The 19,558-nt window shown below is 37.9% G+C and overlaps 1 protein-coding gene across 1 annotated transcript; it reads left to right on the plus strand.

The window, feature by feature from the left end:
* The first annotated feature begins 317 nt into the window (after positions 1 to 317).
* On the plus strand, positions 318 to 2,706 carry LOC113752048. Its single transcript, XM_027296190.1, has 4 exons — positions 318 to 1,660; positions 1,809 to 1,896; positions 1,999 to 2,143; positions 2,297 to 2,706. The coding sequence occupies exons 1-4, from the start codon at positions 318 to 320 to the stop codon at positions 2,704 to 2,706; spliced, it is 1,986 nt and encodes a 661-aa protein (XP_027151991.1).
* The last annotated feature ends 16,852 nt before the right edge of the window (positions 2,707 to 19,558 follow it).

Genomic DNA, 19,558 nt, shown 5'->3' on the forward strand with positions numbered 1-19,558 from the left:
CCTTAGAGAGATTCCTAAAGTTTGGACCTCCCAAATTTTATGGGGGACCCGAACCGGAAGCAGCTGAAGGCTGGTGGGAGAGAATCACGGATATCTTCGCAGCCTTAAACTATGCGGAGGAACGACAGGTGACTTTTGCCACATTCCAATTTGAGGGAGCTGCTCGCTCCTGGTGGAACCTGGTAAGGGTTACCTGGGACACGAACCATACTCCAAGGACTTGGGCGAACTTCACAAGGGAGTTCAATGCCAAATTTCTTCCACCTCTCATCCAAGAGAAGAGAGAGGACGACTTCATAAAATGTAAGCAAGGGGCGATGAGTGTCGCCGAATATGAGGTCCAATTTACGAAGCTGTCCCGCTTTGCTCCTGAATTGATAGCCACGGAGCAAAGGCATGTCAGAAGGTTCGTGCAGGGACTGAATGTGGAAATACAGGAAGGTTTAGCTGCCGTGAGGATAGACACTTTCGCAGATGCCGTCGAGAGAGCCCAGGGAGTTGAAGTAGCTAGAGCTCAAGTGAAATCTTTTCAGGTCAAGAAAAGATTTGCTCCTAGCAGTAGTCGGGAGTCGGCATATGGAAATGCTCCACCGGCCAAAGTGGGCCGAGGAGGCAGTGGAGTGACTAGTCCTGGAGCACCACGAGGCGCACAAGCAAGAGGAACCGGGGCAAGGAATGCAGGGGGACGAAATAATGGAACTAGAGTGGGACCGAATGGAAGGGGACAACCTAGGAACACCTCGTCGGGAGGCCGAGCAATAATTTCCCAAGTGACTTGTGCCTATTGTAAGAAACCTGGTCATACTATAGACGGTTGCTGGAAGAAGCAAGGAAAGTGCTTGAGGTGCGGAAGTAGTGAGCACCAAATTTCTGATTGTCCAAAAGTGCAGGAATGGATTACTCCAAACGCTAGACCAAACACTTCTGGAGGGAGCCGGCCGACAGTTCCTGCCAGAGTATATGCTATAGATGACCAACCTGTACCTGATTCCTCAGAAGTTGTGGAAGGTACACTTTCGATTTTTCATCGATTAGCTAAAGTGTTAATTGACCCTGGTGCAACCCATTCATTCGTAAATCCATCTTTTATGTCTGGAATAGATGTGAAACCTGTTAGATTACCCTTCGATCTTGAAGTTAGGACACCAATGGGTAATAAGAAGATAATCACTAGCTTAGCCTATAGGAATTGTGAATTCTGGATTGGAGAGCGTAAAATGCTAGTGGATCTAATCAGTCTGGACATAAAAGGTTACGATGTTATAATAGGAATGGATTTTCTAGCTCATCATCATGCTAAGCTTGATTGCCGAGCGAAAGTGGTAGAATTTTGTATACCGGGAGAAGAAACCCTGAGGTTAGATGTTAAGGGTAGGTTAGCATCGTCAGCTATGATCTCAGGAATTCGGGCAAGGAAAATGTTGTCTAAAGGAGCGCAAGGTTTCCTAGCCTTTTTGATTAACACTCCCAGTGATCAAGTAAAATTGGAGGATGTACCAGTGGTACGGAAATTTTCGGATGTTTTTCCCGAAGAGCTAAAAACTCTACTGCCGGAAAGAGAAGTGGAATTTAAGATTGACTTGGTGCCTGGAACGGCTCCAATTTCTAAGACTCCGTACCGAATGGCTCCTGTCGAGCTAAAGGAGTTGAAAATTCAACTGTAGGACTTGTTGGAGAAAGGTTTCGTGAAAGAGAGTGACTCTTCTATTTGTGAAGAAAAATAACGGAAGTTTGAGGTTGTGCATTGACTACCGAGGGTTAAATGAGGTTACAATTAAGAATAAATACCCTCTACCGTTGATTGATAGCTTGTTCGACCAACTGCAAGGATCAGTGGTCTTCTCTAAGCTGGATTTAAGGCAAGGGTATTATCAGTTGAAGATTAAGAAGGAGGATGTACCCAAGACTGCTTTCAGCACAAGATATGGACACTTTGAGTTCGCAGTCATGCCTTTTGGATTAACTAATGCACCAGCTACATTCATGGACCTAATGCAGAGAGTCTTTAAGAAACACTTGGATCAGTTTGTAGTGGTCTTCATCGATGACATCTTGATATACTCTAAGATCCGAGAGGAACATGTTAAGTACTTGGAGATAGTTTTGCAGATATTAAGAGAGCATAAGTTATATGCCAAGTTCAGTAAGTGCGAGTTTTGGTTGGAGGAAATTTCATTCCTAGGGCACAAGATTTCCAAAGACGGAATTGCCGTGGATCCGGCAAAAGTTGAGGCCATGATGAATTGGAAGCAACCAGAAACTCCAACTGAAATTAGAAGTTTCTTGGGATTAGCAGGTTATTATAGGCGGTTTATCCAGGATTTCTCGAAAATTGCAGGACCTATGACCGAGCTAACCAAGAAAGGGACTAAGTTTATTTGGACTCCGAAGTGTGAGTCAAGTTTTCAGGAGTTAAAGAAGCGTTTAACATCCGCTCCGATTTTGGTATTACCTGATGGAGGAGAAGGTTACGCCGTGTATTCCGATGCATCCAAAGAAGGTCTAGGATGTGTTTTAATGCAAATGGGTAAGGTAGTTTCCTATGCTTCTAGGAGATTGAAACCTCATGAACAAAATTACCCAACTCATGACCTAGAACTAGCTGCAGTAATTTTCGCCTTAAAGAAATGGAGACACTACTTGTACGGCGTGACTTTTGAGGTTTATACGGACCATAAGAGCCTCAAGTATTTGTTCTCCCAATAGGAACTAAATTTGAGACAAAGGCGATGGGTAGAATTTCTGGAAGACTATGACTGTTCGATTAATTACCACCCAGGAAAAGCCAATGTGGTAGCTGACGCTCTAAGTAGAAAGGCCCAAGTAGCAGGGTTAATGGTTAAAGAGTGGGACATGTTAGAAGAAATAAGTGGTTGGAACCCTCACTCGGAGAAACTGAAGATATTATTTGGGAACTTATCATTAAAATCACCGTTACTAGAGCGTATTAAGGAGGCCCAGAAAACGGACCCTATGATTCAGAAGACTTTGGAGAAAGTGCAAAAAGGGTAAACCCTAGACTTTAAATTAGGGTCTGAAGGTGTATTGAGGTTTCGAGATCGAATTGTGATTCTGGCAGATGAAGATAAAAGGAAAGGAATTTTAGAAGAATCACATCGATCGAAGTATACTATACACCTAGGTGTGACCAAGATGTATCATGATGTGAAAGGATTATACTGGTGGGAAGGTTTGAAAAAGGAGTGGCAGAGTTTGTACAGAGATGCTTGATCTGCCAACAAGTAAAAGCTGAGCATCAGAAGCCCTCTGGTTTATTGCAACCGTTAGAAATCCCTGAATGGAAATGGGAACATATAACAATGGATTTTGTAACGGGATTGCCTAGAAGTCAAAAAGGATTTGATGCAATTTGGGTAATAGTTGACCGACTCACTAAATCTGCACATTTCCTCCCCGTAAGCATGAGTTCTTCTTTGGAAAAACTGGTCAAGTTGTACACAGAAGAGATCCTAAGATTACATGGTATCCCTGTAAGTATCGTGTCTGATCGCGACCCAAGGTTTGTCTCGCGTTTTTGGCAGAAATTTCAGGAGTCTTTGGGGACCAAGTTGAAATTTAGTATTACGTACCATCCCCAAACCGACGGGTAGTCGGAAAGGACAATTCAAACTTTGGAGGATCTGCTGAGGTCGTGTATATTAGATTTTGGAGGTAAATGGAGTCAATATATGACCTTAGTGGAATTCGCATACAATAACAGTTATCAGGCTTCAATTCAGATGGCACCTTATGAAGCGTTGTATGGGAGAAGGTGTCGATCTCCAATTCACTGGGATGAAGTTGGAGAAAAGAAAGTCGTAGATCCAACAGCGATACCTTGGATAGAAGAAGCCCAGGAGAAAGTAAAATTGATTAGGGAAAGGCTTCAAGTTGCCCAGAGTAGACAAAAGAGCTACGCCGACACAAGGAGGAAAGATTTGGAATTCGAAGTAGGAGACAAAGTTTTCCTAAGAGTTAAACCCTTGAAGGGCGGAGTAGTATCTAAGAAAGGTAAGAAGCTAAAGCCAAGATATACCGGACCTTTCGAAATTTTGAAACGAGTCGGGAAGGTAGCATATTAGTTGAAATTGCCTGCAAGCATGGCCAAGGTTCACGATCTATTTCACGTCTCCATGCTTAGGAAATACCACCCCGACCCAAGCCATGTGCTGCAATTGGAAGGAATTGAGGTCGATGAGACGTTGACCTTTGAGGAAGGGCCAGTTCAGGTTGTAGAAAGAGAAGTGAAGGAGCTGAGAAATAAGAAAATACCTCTGGTAAAGATTCTATGGAGAAACCATGGACTAGAGGAAGCAACTTGGGAACTAGAAGAAGAAATGCGGAAAAAGTACCCTGATTTATTTCTTTAGAAAGTGTGAATTTTGAGGACAAAATTCATTGTAAGGAGGGGAGGATGTGAGAACCCTGAAAATGCATATAGACAAATATCATTTCATATTTCATTTGCATTTCTTAACCTGCAATAAATTATAGTTTTATCCTTCTTTGTTTCACAAAAAGTGCGTAAAAATAATTTTTATGTGCAAACTGACCCGCTTGTATCAAATTATTATTTCCTTTGACCTTATTATACTAAATCAATAAATTTCGAGTTAGACTAACTCTATTTCTTGAGAATAAATAATTGGAAATTCTGATAACTAATTTAATCGCTAAATAATGTTAGGAATTACTAGGAACCTTAATACTAAAATGTAATCGATAAGTTTTCGATAAAAATGGTTTAAGTATACTAGGTATACGTAGGACGTAAAAGTTTCGATAATCGAAATCCTTGTGGGATTAGTACATTATTAGGAGTTTAAATCATCTTAGGGATAATTCGTGAGATTATGCTAAAATCAAGGGCTTAAGTGGTCATTAGAAGGAAAAGTGAAAAGCCTAAAATACCCTTCACAATCCCACAAAATCACCATGCAATCCCAACGCATTCCGGACAACATCATTACCACCTCTCCATTCGGCCAACCCGCACCTTCTCCAATTCCACACTCAAACTCCCTCATGCACTCAACCCTCCCCATCCGCAAGTCATTTCCTCTACTCCCTCAAAACCGCAACTCCATTCTACCTTTTCCTTATATCACCACAATACCAATCTGCCTCACTTTACCTGCTGCCTTGGTATCATCGACGAGAGGAACCAGAGAGAGAGAGAGTCGTGCGAGCTTCGGTTCTAGAACTGTCAGAGAGAGGGTGAGAGCAAGAGACAATTGTGTGAGCTTCATCACTTCCTTCATCACCCGAGAGCTGCCATTTGTTCTTCACCTCAACCAGCCGAGCTCAATTCAACCAAAATCATTACAGCTGCAACCACTGAACTCAGACCAACCAGCCCCGCGTGCGTGAGCAAAGCCGAGAGGAAAAAAATTTTGCAGCTGCTTGCTGTGTGAGTTAAGCTTCAAGCTGAGGTAATATCTGAAACCCATACTAGATGTTTAGAGGTTGATTGAGTTAATTAGGAGCATGCATGTAGAGTTAATCGATCGGAAGATGAACTGGAAAAGAAAAGAAAAACTTGCTGTGCGAAGGGAAAAATTTTGGCCGTGAGCTGAAGGACGGAAATGCAGCTCCGAAATTGTTCACTCTTAGCAATCTGAACACCTAAATGTAATTAGCTGAGTGAAAACTTGATGATTAAGACCATGCATGTTGATTTGTGCATTTGGATGATGATGTTAAATCATAAGAAAACTCTGTTTTGAAAAGAACATGGTTGGCCGAGAATCGATTAAGAAATGCACGATGTAATCTGCTTTGTTGTGATAATCAGAACCTGAGATTATGATTAGCTAACTCAAACTTGAATGATTAAGATGTTTAGGACCTTGCATGTTGATTTTTGAACCATCGAATGATGATTTGAAGAAAAAGAAATCTGTTATGCGTCAGAATTTGGGACTGCCGAGGACTTGACTTGAATAATGCAGCTCATTTGGTATAATTTTGCTGTTTTGAGCCTCTAACCATGATTAACTAGTTAATTACAAGATAATTAAGCTCTGCATGTAGTTAATTAATGGGTTTAAATGAGAAAAATAAAATGAAATAGAAATCTGCTACATATATGTTCATCCGAGACTAATTGGACAAATTTCTGGAATTGTATTAGATGATTATAATTGTTGTTTGAATCTGGTTTTGCATTGGAAATCTTTATCAGCTAGCTAAGAATTTTCATGTCCCAATGGAGTACTTAAAACACTGTTTTAGCTGAGAAAAAAATTGATCCAAGAAAAACAAGCTGCTGGAAAATGTTTGGAAGCCGCAAGGTTGAGATCTTGGACAAAATATTGTTACCAATCTTGCCTTATGTTCATATACCTGTTAGTGATTCCAAACATTTGAAATGTTAGCTTTATTGCTATAAGAACTAATTATTGGATGCTAAGGGCTAACGATTGACGAAGCCCTTGGCCATTTGAATGATTTTATATAAGTGTTAAAGCGTGATGAAATTAACTGCTAGAATTGCTTGGAGGCCTTATATTTATTCTGATTAAGTTGAAATGTGATATGAGCTTGCCAAAACCAAGTGCTAATGATTGACGAAGCCTTGGTCATTTATTTTATTATTGATCAGAAATGAATTTATTGAAACCTAGGGCTAATGATTGACGAAGCCCTAGTGATTTGCTATTGAAAAGTGATTTTTATTTGTTGGCAAATCTAGGTTATAATGTGACTTCGAAATAGAATCGAACCTGTGAAAGTCGATTCGACCCTGTGAACTCGAGCAATTTTGATCAAGCTAATCAAAAATATTTTTACGTTAGTATCAATCGATAAACCTCAGTAATTAGTAGTTTGCCTAAATTTTTGCCAACCGACAACTTTCCTTTAGCTTAAACTAGCCTTGATAGTTATAAAAAATAACTTTTCTAGCTTTTAAAACCCTAAGTCTTGTTTCATCTCCTTTAATTTCTTTAAGACCAGTCCCTTGCCAGTTTTCTAGAGGAAATTTCCAAAACACGAGATTTTAGCGATTTTAACTAAACGTGCAGAAAACTTGTTCGGCAAGAAACATTATTTCACGTAAAATTTGTTCTAGTAACACTTTTACAAGAAAAGTAATATTAAAGAAACTTTACAAAGTATTTTACTAATTTTAATACTACATGGTTTGTTGACTTATTCCAAGCAAATAAACTAGCTATACTACGAATAATTTTCCTACGTAATCCTAGAACTAGTATAGCCAACTTATAGTTTTAAAATTTGGTATTTTAGGATTTAGCGAGGACGCAGATTTTGATTCCCAGCTTGATCAGTAACTTCACTCTTGGTGAGTGTCCATGCTTGTTCTATGCCTACTTGATTAAAGTGCTTTCTTGACTTGAAATGTGATACTTGCAAAACTAGTTTTTGATCCATCGAAGTGAGCAGTGTGTACCTTATCGCACTAGCCGTTCGAGTGGTGACTTGCGTGAATCATTTTTTTTCGTGAATCCTCGAATCTAAATGTAGTTGCGTCATTGGGTGAATCCCTCGACTCCTGAATCCAACTGCAGTAACGTCGTTGGGTGAATCCCTCGACCAATTCCTGAGGGTATACTCACGTATACGGATCCCAATTTTCTAAGGGTATATCTCGAGTATACTGCTTCCTTAGTTGGCGTTCGGGCCCGGGACAGGGGTAAAAACGGTGATGGGTTAGGAGTAAAAATGAGAGGATCTACATGGACTATAAGTAGTGAGAGTTGACGGAGGGTCAACTACGATGAATGGTGATCAAGCGAGGAAAATGGCTCCTGAGAGCCCCTGTATCCTACCTTGTGCTGTTACATGCTTTCCTATTTGTTTACTTCCGTTGAAATCAATACGTGTTATTTGTTTTATTTAATTGCATGTTTTGGGGCACCACTGAGCTTTAGCTCACCCCACGTTTATTTGTTTTCCTTACAGGTTCTGGAAATTGAAAGCTTTGAAACTTACTCATGTTTCTCTTTTGGGGTGTACTTGAATACTATGACTACTTTTGTGGGCTGTGATGCGTTAACTTGGATAATGTACTTTTTATTTTGGATTGCCACTTGAAGCTGGAAAAGTGTAAACCCTGATTATGACATTTGGCTTGTATGTGTATATATATTCGGTCTGTATGAATTTATATGTTTTGGAAACTGTAAGACTCTTTGTCTTGAATGTAACGCGTGAGGTGTTTAGGAGCCGCCGATTGGCTAACATCGGATGCTATTATCTTTGAAGTTGATGTGGTGTTAGCAATTGATTTATTTTGGAAGAATCGCTATTGTAATAGCTCAGGTTAATCTTCGGAAGGATTTGGGTTAGTGTGCTTGCGTAAGTCCTGGCGAGAGTTAGGCAGACGGCCCGCCAACCCTCTGGTTCGCCTTAAGGGGAAGTGGGGTCGTCACAGACTCGGTCGGGCGATATGGTGACCCTGGGTGAATTTGGTATACTCGAGTATTACCTTGTAGTCCGGACAACGTCCGGATGGGTGGAGCCTGGCCAACGGCCAGAAAATGGGTGAATGAACGAACGAAAGAACAAACGAGGGATTTTACTTACAAAAATGCATTTTCAAATGATTGGAGGAATAAGGGGAAATGTCAGGAGAACGAACAAACGAACAAATGGCTCCCTGTGAGCCCGTATCCTTTTAATGTATGTATTACTATCGCTTTCCATTCTAAATGTTTCTTGAATTAATGATATTCTATGTTTAATGTATTGGTTGCTTGTTGGATTATGTGTTTGGAACCTCACTGAGCTTCTAACTCACCCCTTTAGTTTGTTTTCCTTAACAGGGGAAGGCGACCAAGGACAAGAGCTTGGTTTAGACTAGCCTAGACTAGTTTCTGATTTTGTAATGGTTCTCGCCCTAGTGCTTGGCACGGGCTGGATGTGTGGTGAACTGAGAACCTTTGTATATTCGATGTTTGTACTCCCTTTTGAGATAGTAATGTACATAAGTTTTGCGTTAGGTTATGGATTGTCGTTATATTTATTCTTGGGATTTATTTCGATTTTAATTAAGGACTGAAGTGAGCGACTGAGTCCCGGCGAGAACTGGGCAGGCGACCCGCCGAACCCTGGTGTATGCCCTAGGGAGAAGTGGGGCCGTCACATATCTTTTGTATGATATTGGAGACATTGGAAGAGTAAACTTTATTATATTTGGGTTTTGGATTGTAATTGTAAATATTAGCCCTATAAGAATTTGGATTGTATATTTCAAATATTCCTTTAATCCTAAATCTATGGTTGACTTGCAGATTTCTTTTAAACTAGAATGAGTGCGTGAGTCCTGACGAGAGTTGGGTAGACACCTCGTTGATACCCTAGGGTTTGCCTTAGGGAGAGGTGGGGACATCACATGTACAAAATACTAGTGTTGATTAATAGTTTTAATGACGAATAAACAAAATACGAGGAAAATGATATCAGCGAATAAAGTACAAAATAACTATACTTTAAGGGAATTTACTATAATTAGCCTTTAGGGGTATCAAAGTCTTTTTTGACATTTCCGGTATTCAGTGTTAGAGTTGACTAACGATTTAGAGGATAAAATGAGAAAAAAATAACCTTAGGGGATAAAGTGCAAAGTTAAACGTTAGGGGAGTTTTTATAATTAACCCAAGATCTTATTATCAAGATGTCATGGTGGTACTATGTAATTGGTATCATGCACCATCCTTTTATCTAACTAGTATCTCAAAATTTATCATTATTAATTGAGATTAGATCACAAACTCTCTATAACGGATTTCACTAGTACATGAATGTGGAACTTTATAAGATCATAAATGAATAACATTGCTCTGATAATTTTTGTAGAACACAATGAAATAATATACAAATATAAGCTAAAGTGATTAGTAGAAAAAAGTTAGAATCATTAGTTTAGTACTTTCAAATGCAATCTTTATATGATAATTGTCCCATATTAGAATTGCATCAAAATTTTATAAATTAGAGACTAAATGATTTAATAGTTGAAAATAAAATCATAGTAGTGATGTGAAAGTAAATTAAAATAATCAAATTGAAATTAAAGTAGTTAAAGAAATATTATGAAATGTATAAGGATATGAATAATTTAGATCCCATAGTGATAATTGTACGGCATAAAAAAGTTTGTGATCATCTTTAAATTATTTAAGATTTTCTCATGTATTGATTGAGAATTGTATATAAGTTCTGTTCCATCCTATTTATTTTTGTAAATTTTGGGACATTTTATAAAATGTTGAAAGTTTAAAGTGCTAAAAGAAAAAAAAAGTCAAAAAACTACTTAATTGCTTATTGGCAGGAAAGACATCATGATTTATGGTTGGCCTAGGTAAGAAAAAAAAAAAGGAAAGCCTCCTAGGAAGAAGTTGAACTTCAAACTCTTAAGGAATAGAAGGTATTCGGAATAGGTTTCCAACTAGCTTTATAAGCCATGCTAGGCACGTGAATTATAAGTTTAAAAATAACTAAAATTTAAAATAAAGATATAATGGTTAATAACAAAATTATCTAAAATCCTTAAAATGAAAATGTAAAAGACTAAGAGTGCATAAATTTTTGTACAATTGTATAAATATTAATTCTTATCTAAATTTATGATTTTGTTTGAAAGATGTAGGCACATTATTCTCTAATATTTAATCTTCAACATTGTTTTCAACAATTGTAGTTATGACTCTTTTGAGGACCCTTACACACCTTCTTGAAAATATGCATACTTGTTTCATTCCCATGTTTATACATAGGGATGCACGTGATCGAATTTGTTGAAATAAAGATAAAAACCAAAATCTATTGTAATTTATTCAAACTTTCTATAAAAAGTACCTAACGCAAATTTGTTTAGATAATTTTTAATTCATTAGAAAATAAGAAGTCAAGAATAAAATGAATATTTGAAATAACCTTTCTAATACATTATTATGTTTATAAATATTTTTTAATTGTTCCCTAGCAGGGATTAGGGAAGGGTAGGGAGGGAAAGGGGGATTTGAATGTAAGAACTTGAAATCCTAAAATCTCTCTACCTTAACCACTGGATCGCATCTGTGAACATGTTTATATAAATATTTAACAATTTTCTAACAGGAATTGCATTTGCTCGTTCCATAATCTAATAGTATCCTTTGCAAATTATGCTTAACTTCAATATTCATTGCATAATATTTTTCTTTTTCATAGCTTGAACCCATAAAGAGATTATCATTCTTCAACTTTTTCGACCAAAGCTAAAGTTGCCTATCATTATAGAACAAACAAAATTACAAATTTGGCAAATGAAAAAGAAATAACATATTTTACAATTTCAATATATGCTACTTTTAAATTATTATGATACAACTAAGTTATGAAAGATAATTAATATCTCAAAATTCATGCTTGAAACACTAATAATTGTACCTTTATCTTATGATGTAATGGTTTCTTTGAAATATGTATATGTGACGACCCCACCTTACCCTAGGGCGTACCAAAGGGTTCGGCGGACCGCCTGCCCAACTCTTGCCAGGACTCGCTCACTCGTATCACGTGCATACAACCATGGACTATAAAAATATCGCGATTCCAACTTATAATTTACATTGATACACAATTAAGATACTAAACGTTCGATTCGAGTAATAGCGCGAGTACAAGTCAAAATCAAAACAACTAGACTACACTAGTCTTTACATATCCCACGCTTCCCTCGTACCCCTGTAAGGAAAACAAAACTAATGGGGGTGAGCCAAAGCTCAGTGAAGTTCCAAATACCAAATTAGCCATCAAACAAAGTAATAACCATGTAATAGTGAAATAGCGAGCAAACAAGTCCAATCGAGAAGATGACATTTTAGGTAAACAAGAATATATATAGATCATATTCACATGTAAGGATACAGGGGCTCATGCCTCGGCTCCATCCCAGCTTGATCGATTGGTAGTTGACACTCCGTCAATTTTCAAGTAATAACTAGCCCAGAAAGAAAACCCCACTTCACGCCAGTCTCCGTCCACCAATCAACCCCCTTACCCGGGCCCGCACGCCACACAAAACATGGGTGGTAATACTCGAGTATACCGATTAGTCGAGGAAATAACACTCCACTCGACATTACTAGTTACCCAGGGTTCGTTATCTAATCGACCAGACCCTTGCCGACTCGACTCGATTAACTAGCCACAGGGTTTCTGGAATTCCAGACAAGACAAAATTTGTATGCAAGTATATCATTTCAAGTGAAATCATGGATGTTATTCTTGGTTTTGATGATCACAAAGGACTTTGAAATGTTTATCTAACTCTCTTCAAATATAAGTGTTTTTTGCCTATCAAAGAATCAGGTACGAATATGTCAAGAAATGAAAATCAACCAAAAGAAGAAGCAAAAACAGGACACTCATGTCGGACGTCCTAAGGAATCGGTCGGACGTCCGAAAGGATGAAGATCATTAAGAAGAAGATTCTGTCGGACGCTCGTGAGGAAGCATCGGACGTCCGGATGGATCGGACGTACTCCTCGGACGCACATCGAACGTGTCGGACGTCCTAAAAATTCCACAAAGTGTTGATGACTCTCTGCCAAGACTCTGTCGGACGCTCGTAAGGAAGCATCGGACGTCCTGAAGGATCGGACGCATGCTTCGGACGCACATCAATCTCATCGGACGTCCTAAAAATTCCACGAAGATTTGATAACTCTCTGGACGACGTTCGGACACAGAAGCTCGGACGATAAAATCCCATCGGACGTCCGAACAACAACTTGACTGATTTTCGGACGATGGGATCGGACGATGACTAAGCCGTCGGACGTCCGACAGCTCCAACGGCTAGCTGACTCTTCATCTGCCTTCTATCCGTTGGAAGTATTAATGAAGCCCATTTTTGGCTCCCTTTAAATACAAACGATTCTGATTCAGAAGAGAACTTTTGCACATTTTGTTTACAAGATCTCAAGAGATATTTTTGCTAGAAAATAGTCTCCAAAGCTAGATTTGTTCTCCAAGTGGTGTGAATTTCTTGTGAGCTTTTCTCTTGTGGTTGAAAGTTTCATTAGTGTAGCTTTGTTGAGGGTTATCTGAGTGATTGTAAAACTTCTTAGCTTGAGTAAGTGAGGCTTAGGGCAAGGAGGAAGTGCTCCCTCCATTGTACATCTAGTTGATCATCTTTCATCAAAGAGAAGTTGCTCAACCTAGTGATTGGTCTTCAAGTTTGAGGAAAGCTTGGTAGACAATCGGTTTGATATTCTATCTTATTCTTTTTATTTAATAAAATTCTCATTGCTTATCTATACTTGTTTTTCGAATCAATATTGCTCTCTTCTTCTAATCTACTTGATTGATCATTACTAGAAAAGAAGGTAAATTTTTTATTAAGCAAAAATTGCATAAATTTGATTAAGATTTTAGACAACCTAATTCACCCCCCCTCTTAGGTTGTCTTTGGGCCTTACAATTGGTATCAGAGCTTGGTCTCCTAGAGATTAAGTTCAAACGGCTTGGAGTAAAGATGACAACCAGTCATGCTATGTTTGTTGAGGGGCAATCTGTTACTAGGCCTCCCATGTTCAGTGGCTCCAATTATGTTAGCTGGAAAGAAAGGATGATTATCTTTTTGCAATCTATTGATATTGAGCTATGGTTTATTGTGAGTGAAGGACCGCATGAAGCTAACTTTCTTGATGCAGATACAGGGTTGCTTCGGCCAAAAAGAAGAGCTGAAATGAATGCTCAAGATAGGACTAATCTCACACTGAATGTCAAAGCCATGAATGTTCTTTATAGTGCCTTAGATTCAAATGAATCAATTAGAGTAAAAGGCTATAAATCGGCCAAAGAAATGTGGGATAAGCTAAGAGAAATCCATGAGGGTGGTGACAACGTGAGAGAACAGAAAAAGGCTATCTTGGTCACAAAGTATGAATCATTTAAAATTGAACCTCTTGAGAATATTGACAAAATGTATTACAGGTTCAATGACTTGATCAAAGATCTCGAGGTGTTGGGCAAAGAGTACACCTTGGGAGAGAAGAACAGGAAAATTCTCAATGCATTGGGCAAAGAATGGGAAAATAAAGTGACTGTAATAGAGGAGGCTAAGGATTTAAATTCTGTGCCTATTGAATCTCTCATTAACTCACTAACCTCTTATGAGTTGAAACTGAAATCTAAAGTGCTGGAGGAAGAGGATGCTAGAGCAAAGAGAAATATTGCTCTGAAGACTACTCAAAGTGAAGATGATCCAGCTCACTTGGATGATGAAGACTCGGATGGTGATGATAATGATCTTGCTCTCATCACAAGAGGCTTCAAGAGAATCTTGAATAAAAGGAAGTTTAGAAAGGGAGGACCTAGCAATCAATTTCAAAATTATTCATCAAATGCAAGGAACAAAGGAAAACAAGAATTCAACAAGAAGCTAGTGGATAAATGCTATGAATGTGGACAGCCTGGACACTATGCAAACGAATGCCCCATGAAGAAAATGAAAGATGGGAAAGCTGATCGAAAGCCAAGATTCAACAACTTCCAGATTACTTGGAATGAATGCAACTCTGAAGGGGAAGTTGAAGAAGAGGAAGAATCAGCTCAAATGGCCTTCATGGCTATTGGAGATAATGAGGTAACTTCCATACACTCTCAATCTGAAAGTAATGATGAAGAAGATGATTATCTTGAATCCTTTGTTGAAAAACTGGATAATGCCTTGAAGGAATCTTATGATAAAAACAAGCAGCTAAAACAGAAAATTGCTTTTCTCATTCATGAAAATACAAGTCTTCTTCAACAAAATAAACAACTAAAGACTGACAATGATTGTCTTGTAAGAGCCGGATTTAATGTTCAAAATGAACTTGATAGAAAGACAAATATTTGTAAAATGCTGAAGGAAAGACATGGTGATTTGAAGAAAAGAATGGACAACTTGGATGAGACTTTGAAAGCAAGAAAACAAGATTTTCTCAAAAAGAACATGTCATCTACATTTCTTACTGCTCATCAAAGAACATTAGCACGCAACAAAAATGCACATGGTTTCACAACATATAGAAGAAATGGATTGAGATATGTCAAACCAGTACATGTTAAGGACTCTTCCATTATGTGTGATTTTTGTTGTCAAAAAGGGCATTTGAAAGGAGATTGCTATGTGAAAAGAAATCTGAACAAATGGATGAAATGCATATGGTTAGTGAGATACAATGCTAACTATTGTGGACCCAAAAATTAAAAAGGGTACCAAACATTTTCTCTTTTCAGGAAAAAGGCTCAAACAAGTCCAAATGGTTTATTGATAGTGGCTGCTCAAGGCATATGACCGGTGATCCCTCTTTGTTCATAAAGCTAAAATCAAAATCAAGTGGAAAGGTGACATTCGGTGATGATGTGAAAGCTAAGACAATTGGAATAGGTGATGTTGGTAAGGATGGTGAAACTTTTGTTCATAATGTGCTCTTAGTTGATAATTTAGGTTATAACTTGCTTAGTGTTAGTCAATTGTGTGATAAAGACTTGAATGTGTTGTTTAAAAAGCATGAATGCATTGTGCTTGATTCCAAATATAATGTTGTGTTCAAAGGTAAGAGGTTTAACGACATATATATTGTGGTTCTTGATAAAATTGATTCTTCTAGCTTCAAATGTCTTAAAGCTTCAAATGAAGATCCTTGGTTGTGGCATAGGAGACTTTGTCATTTTAACATGGATTTACTAAAGGAAATTTCAAAAAAGGAGCTGGTTAGAGGCTTGCCAAAAATCTGTTTTGAAAAGGATAAAATTTGTGATGCATGTCAATTTGGAAAGCAAACAAAAGTTTCTTTTAAACCAAAGAAGTGTGTTTCAACTTCTAAACCTTTAGAACTCTTGCATCTTGACTTATTTGGTCCTACTCAAATCACTAGCTTGGGAGGTAAGAAATACTGCTTTGTGATTGTGGATGATTATTCTAGATATACTTGGGTGATATTTCTTGCTCATAAGGATGATGCCTTCAAGAATTTCACTTCATTGTTTGCTAAAGCGCAAAATCTGCTTGGCTTAAAAATTGTTAGGATTAGAAGTGATAATGGAACGGAATTCAAGTATTGTGGTTTTCCAGATTTCTGTGATCATAATGGCATAACACATGAGTTTTCAATTGCTAGAACTCCACAACAAAATGGTGTTGTAGAAAGGAAAAATAGGACACTACAAGAGGCTGCTAGAACTGTGTTAAGTGAATGTAGTTTGCCAAAATACCTTTGGGCTGAAGCGGTAAACACTGCATGTTATGTGATGAACAGAATCCTTTTGAGACCCATCTTGAATAAGACTTCTTATGAACTGATTTTTGATAAAAAAACCTACGGTTGGATATTTCAAAGTCTTTGGTTGTAAATGTTTTATTTTAAATTTAAAGGAACATCTTGGTAAGTTTGAGAAAAAATCTGATGAAGGAATATTTTTGGGTTATTGTGAGAACAAAAGAGGATATAGAGTCTTTAATAGAAGGACTCTTGTGATAGAAGAAGCCATTCACATAACATTTGATGAAAATAATGATGATAATTCCAAAAGGTCGTGTGAGGATGATGATGTAGGTGTTCGTGAAGGAATGAAAAAGCTGAAAATTGGTGATGAAGGAATTTCTAAACCAGCAGCAATGGAAATGATGGATGAAGCTCATAATGATCAAGAAAAGGGTGATGAAGATGAGAATGATGATTCAGTCAAAGACCTTCCCAATGCTTGGAAATTCAGCCAAAATCATCCAAGAGAGCTTATAATTGGTGATCCATCTGAAAAGGTAAAGACTCGTTCTTCATCTAGAATATTGATAGACAATTTTGCTTTAGTTTCTCTTTTTGAACCCAAAAATATCAATGATGCTTTAAAGGATGATAACTGGATTTTGGCTATGCAAGAGGAACTTAACCAATTTGAGAGAAATAAGGTTTGGACACTTGTTGATAGACCTCAAAATCAACCTATCATTGGCACAAAGTGGATATTTAGAAATAAATTGGATGATAAAGGTGTTGTTATAAGGAATAAAGCCAGATTAGTTGCTAAAGGATATGCACAAGAAGAAGGAATTGATTTTGATGAAACATTTGCTCCCGTAGCAAGATTAGAATCTATTAGAATGCTTCTTGCTTTTGCTTGTTTCAAAGGTTTCAAATTGTTTCAAATGGATGTTAAAAGTGCCTTTTTAAATGGTTTTATTGATCAAGAAGTATATGTGGATCAACCTCCCGGTTTTGAAAATACAAAATTTCCAAGTCATGTGTTTAAACTACCTAAAGCATTATATGGTTTAAAACAGGCTCCAAGAGCTTGGTATGAAAGATTAAGTGGTTTCTTGATTGAAAATGGTTTCAAAAGAGGTTTTGTGGACACCACACTGTTTACTAAGCAAGTGTTAAATGACCTTCTTATTGTGCAAATATATGTTGATGATATTATTTTTGGTGCTACTAATGAGTATCTATGCAAGGATTTTTCCACCACTATGCAAAGTGAATTTGAAATGAGTATGATGGGAGAATTAAATTTCTTCCTTAGACTTCAAATACATCAAGCCCTTGAGGGAATTTTTATAAATCAAGCAAAATATACCAAGGAATTACTGAAAAAGTTTGGCATGGAAGACTCAAAGCAAGTTGGAACTCCAATGTGCACTTCTACAAAACTTGACAAAGATGAAGAAGGTAATCATGTGGATGAAAAGCACTATAGAGGTATGATCGGAAGCTTACTCTATTTAACCGCAAGTAGACCTGATATTATGTTTGCTGTTTGCTTGTGTGCTAGATTTCAATCTTGTCCAAAAGAATCACATTTGAATACTGTTAAAAGGATTTTTAGGTATTTGAAAGGTACATTAGACTATGGTCTTTGGTATGCTAGATCTAGTGAGTTTGCACTATATGGTTATTCGGATGCTGATTTTGGAGGTTGTCGTGTGAATAGAAAGAGTACTAGTGGAACTTGTCACTTTCTTGGTAATTGCTTAGTCTCTTGGTTTAGCAAGAAACAAAATGCAATCTCCTTGTCTACAACCGAAGCGGAATATATTGCCGCTAGTGCATGTTGTGCTCAACTTTTATGGATGAAGCATACCTTGGATGATTTTGGATTATCATATGATTGCATACCTATATTCTGTGATAATACTAGTGCTATCAATTTGACCAAAAATCCAATTCAACATTCTAGGACAAAGCATATAGATATAAAGCATCACTTCATTCGCGATCTTGTTCAAAAAGGTGAAGTATGTGTAAATTATGTTTGTTCTAAAGATCAATTTGCTGATATTTTTACAAAAGCTTTGCCATTAGATCAGTTCATTCATCTAAGATCAAAATTAGGGATAATCAAAAAATCATCTTAAAATTTTTCAAAGCCTTCGGACGTCCGAAAGAAGATGAACGGACGTCCGGTAATGTTCTTCAGCTATTTTTTTCCAGAAAACACCTGTTCGGACGAAGATGTCGGACGCACGACTTCGTTCGGCCGTCCGACAGTGCAACGGTACACTTTTTAAAGTAACTTTCTTCCTCATTTGCTTCAAACTCTTCTTCTTCTATTTCCTCTCGGACGAAAACTCTCTCATCTCTCACTCTCAAATTCATACCATTCTGAAGCTCTCATTCCCAAATTGACTCAACCAAAACTTTTCCTGATCGATTGCGACTCGTTTCTCCTGATCATTTCACCGAATCGCATAACATTTCGTAAAGTCCCAAATTTCCCTCAAAACCCTACTTTCTCATAACCGCTCTGTCAAATCTTGTTCAAGGCCTTTTTGTCCCATAATTACTGTGTGATTCACTTCCCTACTACTGTGTGCATCATTTGCATCCTTCATTCCACACATTTCACACAATGGTGAATCTAAGAGGAGGAAAGGTTACTGCCGGACGCAAGCATCCACTCAGGGATGAGGATGAGGATCTTCCTACGGTCAAACGTTCATCCAAACGCTTCAAGAGAGGTGCCGTAAAGGGTCAAATGTCACGGCCTACTCCACAACCCACCTCTCAGCCTGAATCTGGACAGGGAACCTCTTCTCAACCGCCTCCAAAATCAGCCACACTCCCTACATTCTTTGATGATGCTGCAAAAGACAAACACTCCTGGATATCCCAGAAAGGTGTCATCCCTCAACGAACTGTAAACTCGTCTGAATTTCGCCACATAGGTTTAGAATCCATTCTGAGTCTATTTGCTTTCCAAAAATGGTCACATCTCATTTCTATGCCCAATGTCTATTATCCTGAAATGCTGCATCAATTTTTTGCCAATCTTAGGAAACGCACTGACCAAACTGAGATCATGTCCAGGGTTAATGGGGTAGACTTAGTCTTTGATTCTGAAACTGTGAATTCCATTTTAAATACTACCATTGAACGTGGATGCAAGGATAAAATTGTAAATTTCTTTTCCTATGAAGAGCACCCTACTGCTGATAATCATTTTGATGGGGCTAAAATGTTGACTTATTTTAAAAGAAGTTTTTCCTCCCCTGCTGATGCTAAACTGAATGATCTTGCTCCTGTGAATCTAATTGCCTTTTCAATCGTTTCAAACCTGC

This window comes from Coffea eugenioides, chromosome 11 (assembly GCF_003713205.1).
Source record: "Coffea eugenioides isolate CCC68of chromosome 11, Ceug_1.0, whole genome shotgun sequence".
NCBI classification, from domain to species: domain Eukaryota; kingdom Viridiplantae; phylum Streptophyta; class Magnoliopsida; order Gentianales; family Rubiaceae; genus Coffea; species Coffea eugenioides.

Excerpts from the sequence above, each read along its gene's own strand:
- LOC113752048 (XM_027296190.1), top strand. The coding sequence starts at position 318 with ATGAGTGTCGCCGAATATGAGGTCCAATTTACGAAGCTGTCCCGCTTT. Across the intron at positions 1,661-1,808 it reads AAGGAGTTGAAAATTCAACT|CTTGTTCGACCAACTGCAAG; the intron begins GTAGGACTTGTT and ends GTTGATTGATAG. Across the intron at positions 2,144-2,296 it reads TAAGTTATATGCCAAGTTCA|GTTATTATAGGCGGTTTATC; the intron begins GTAAGTGCGAGT and ends TGGGATTAGCAG.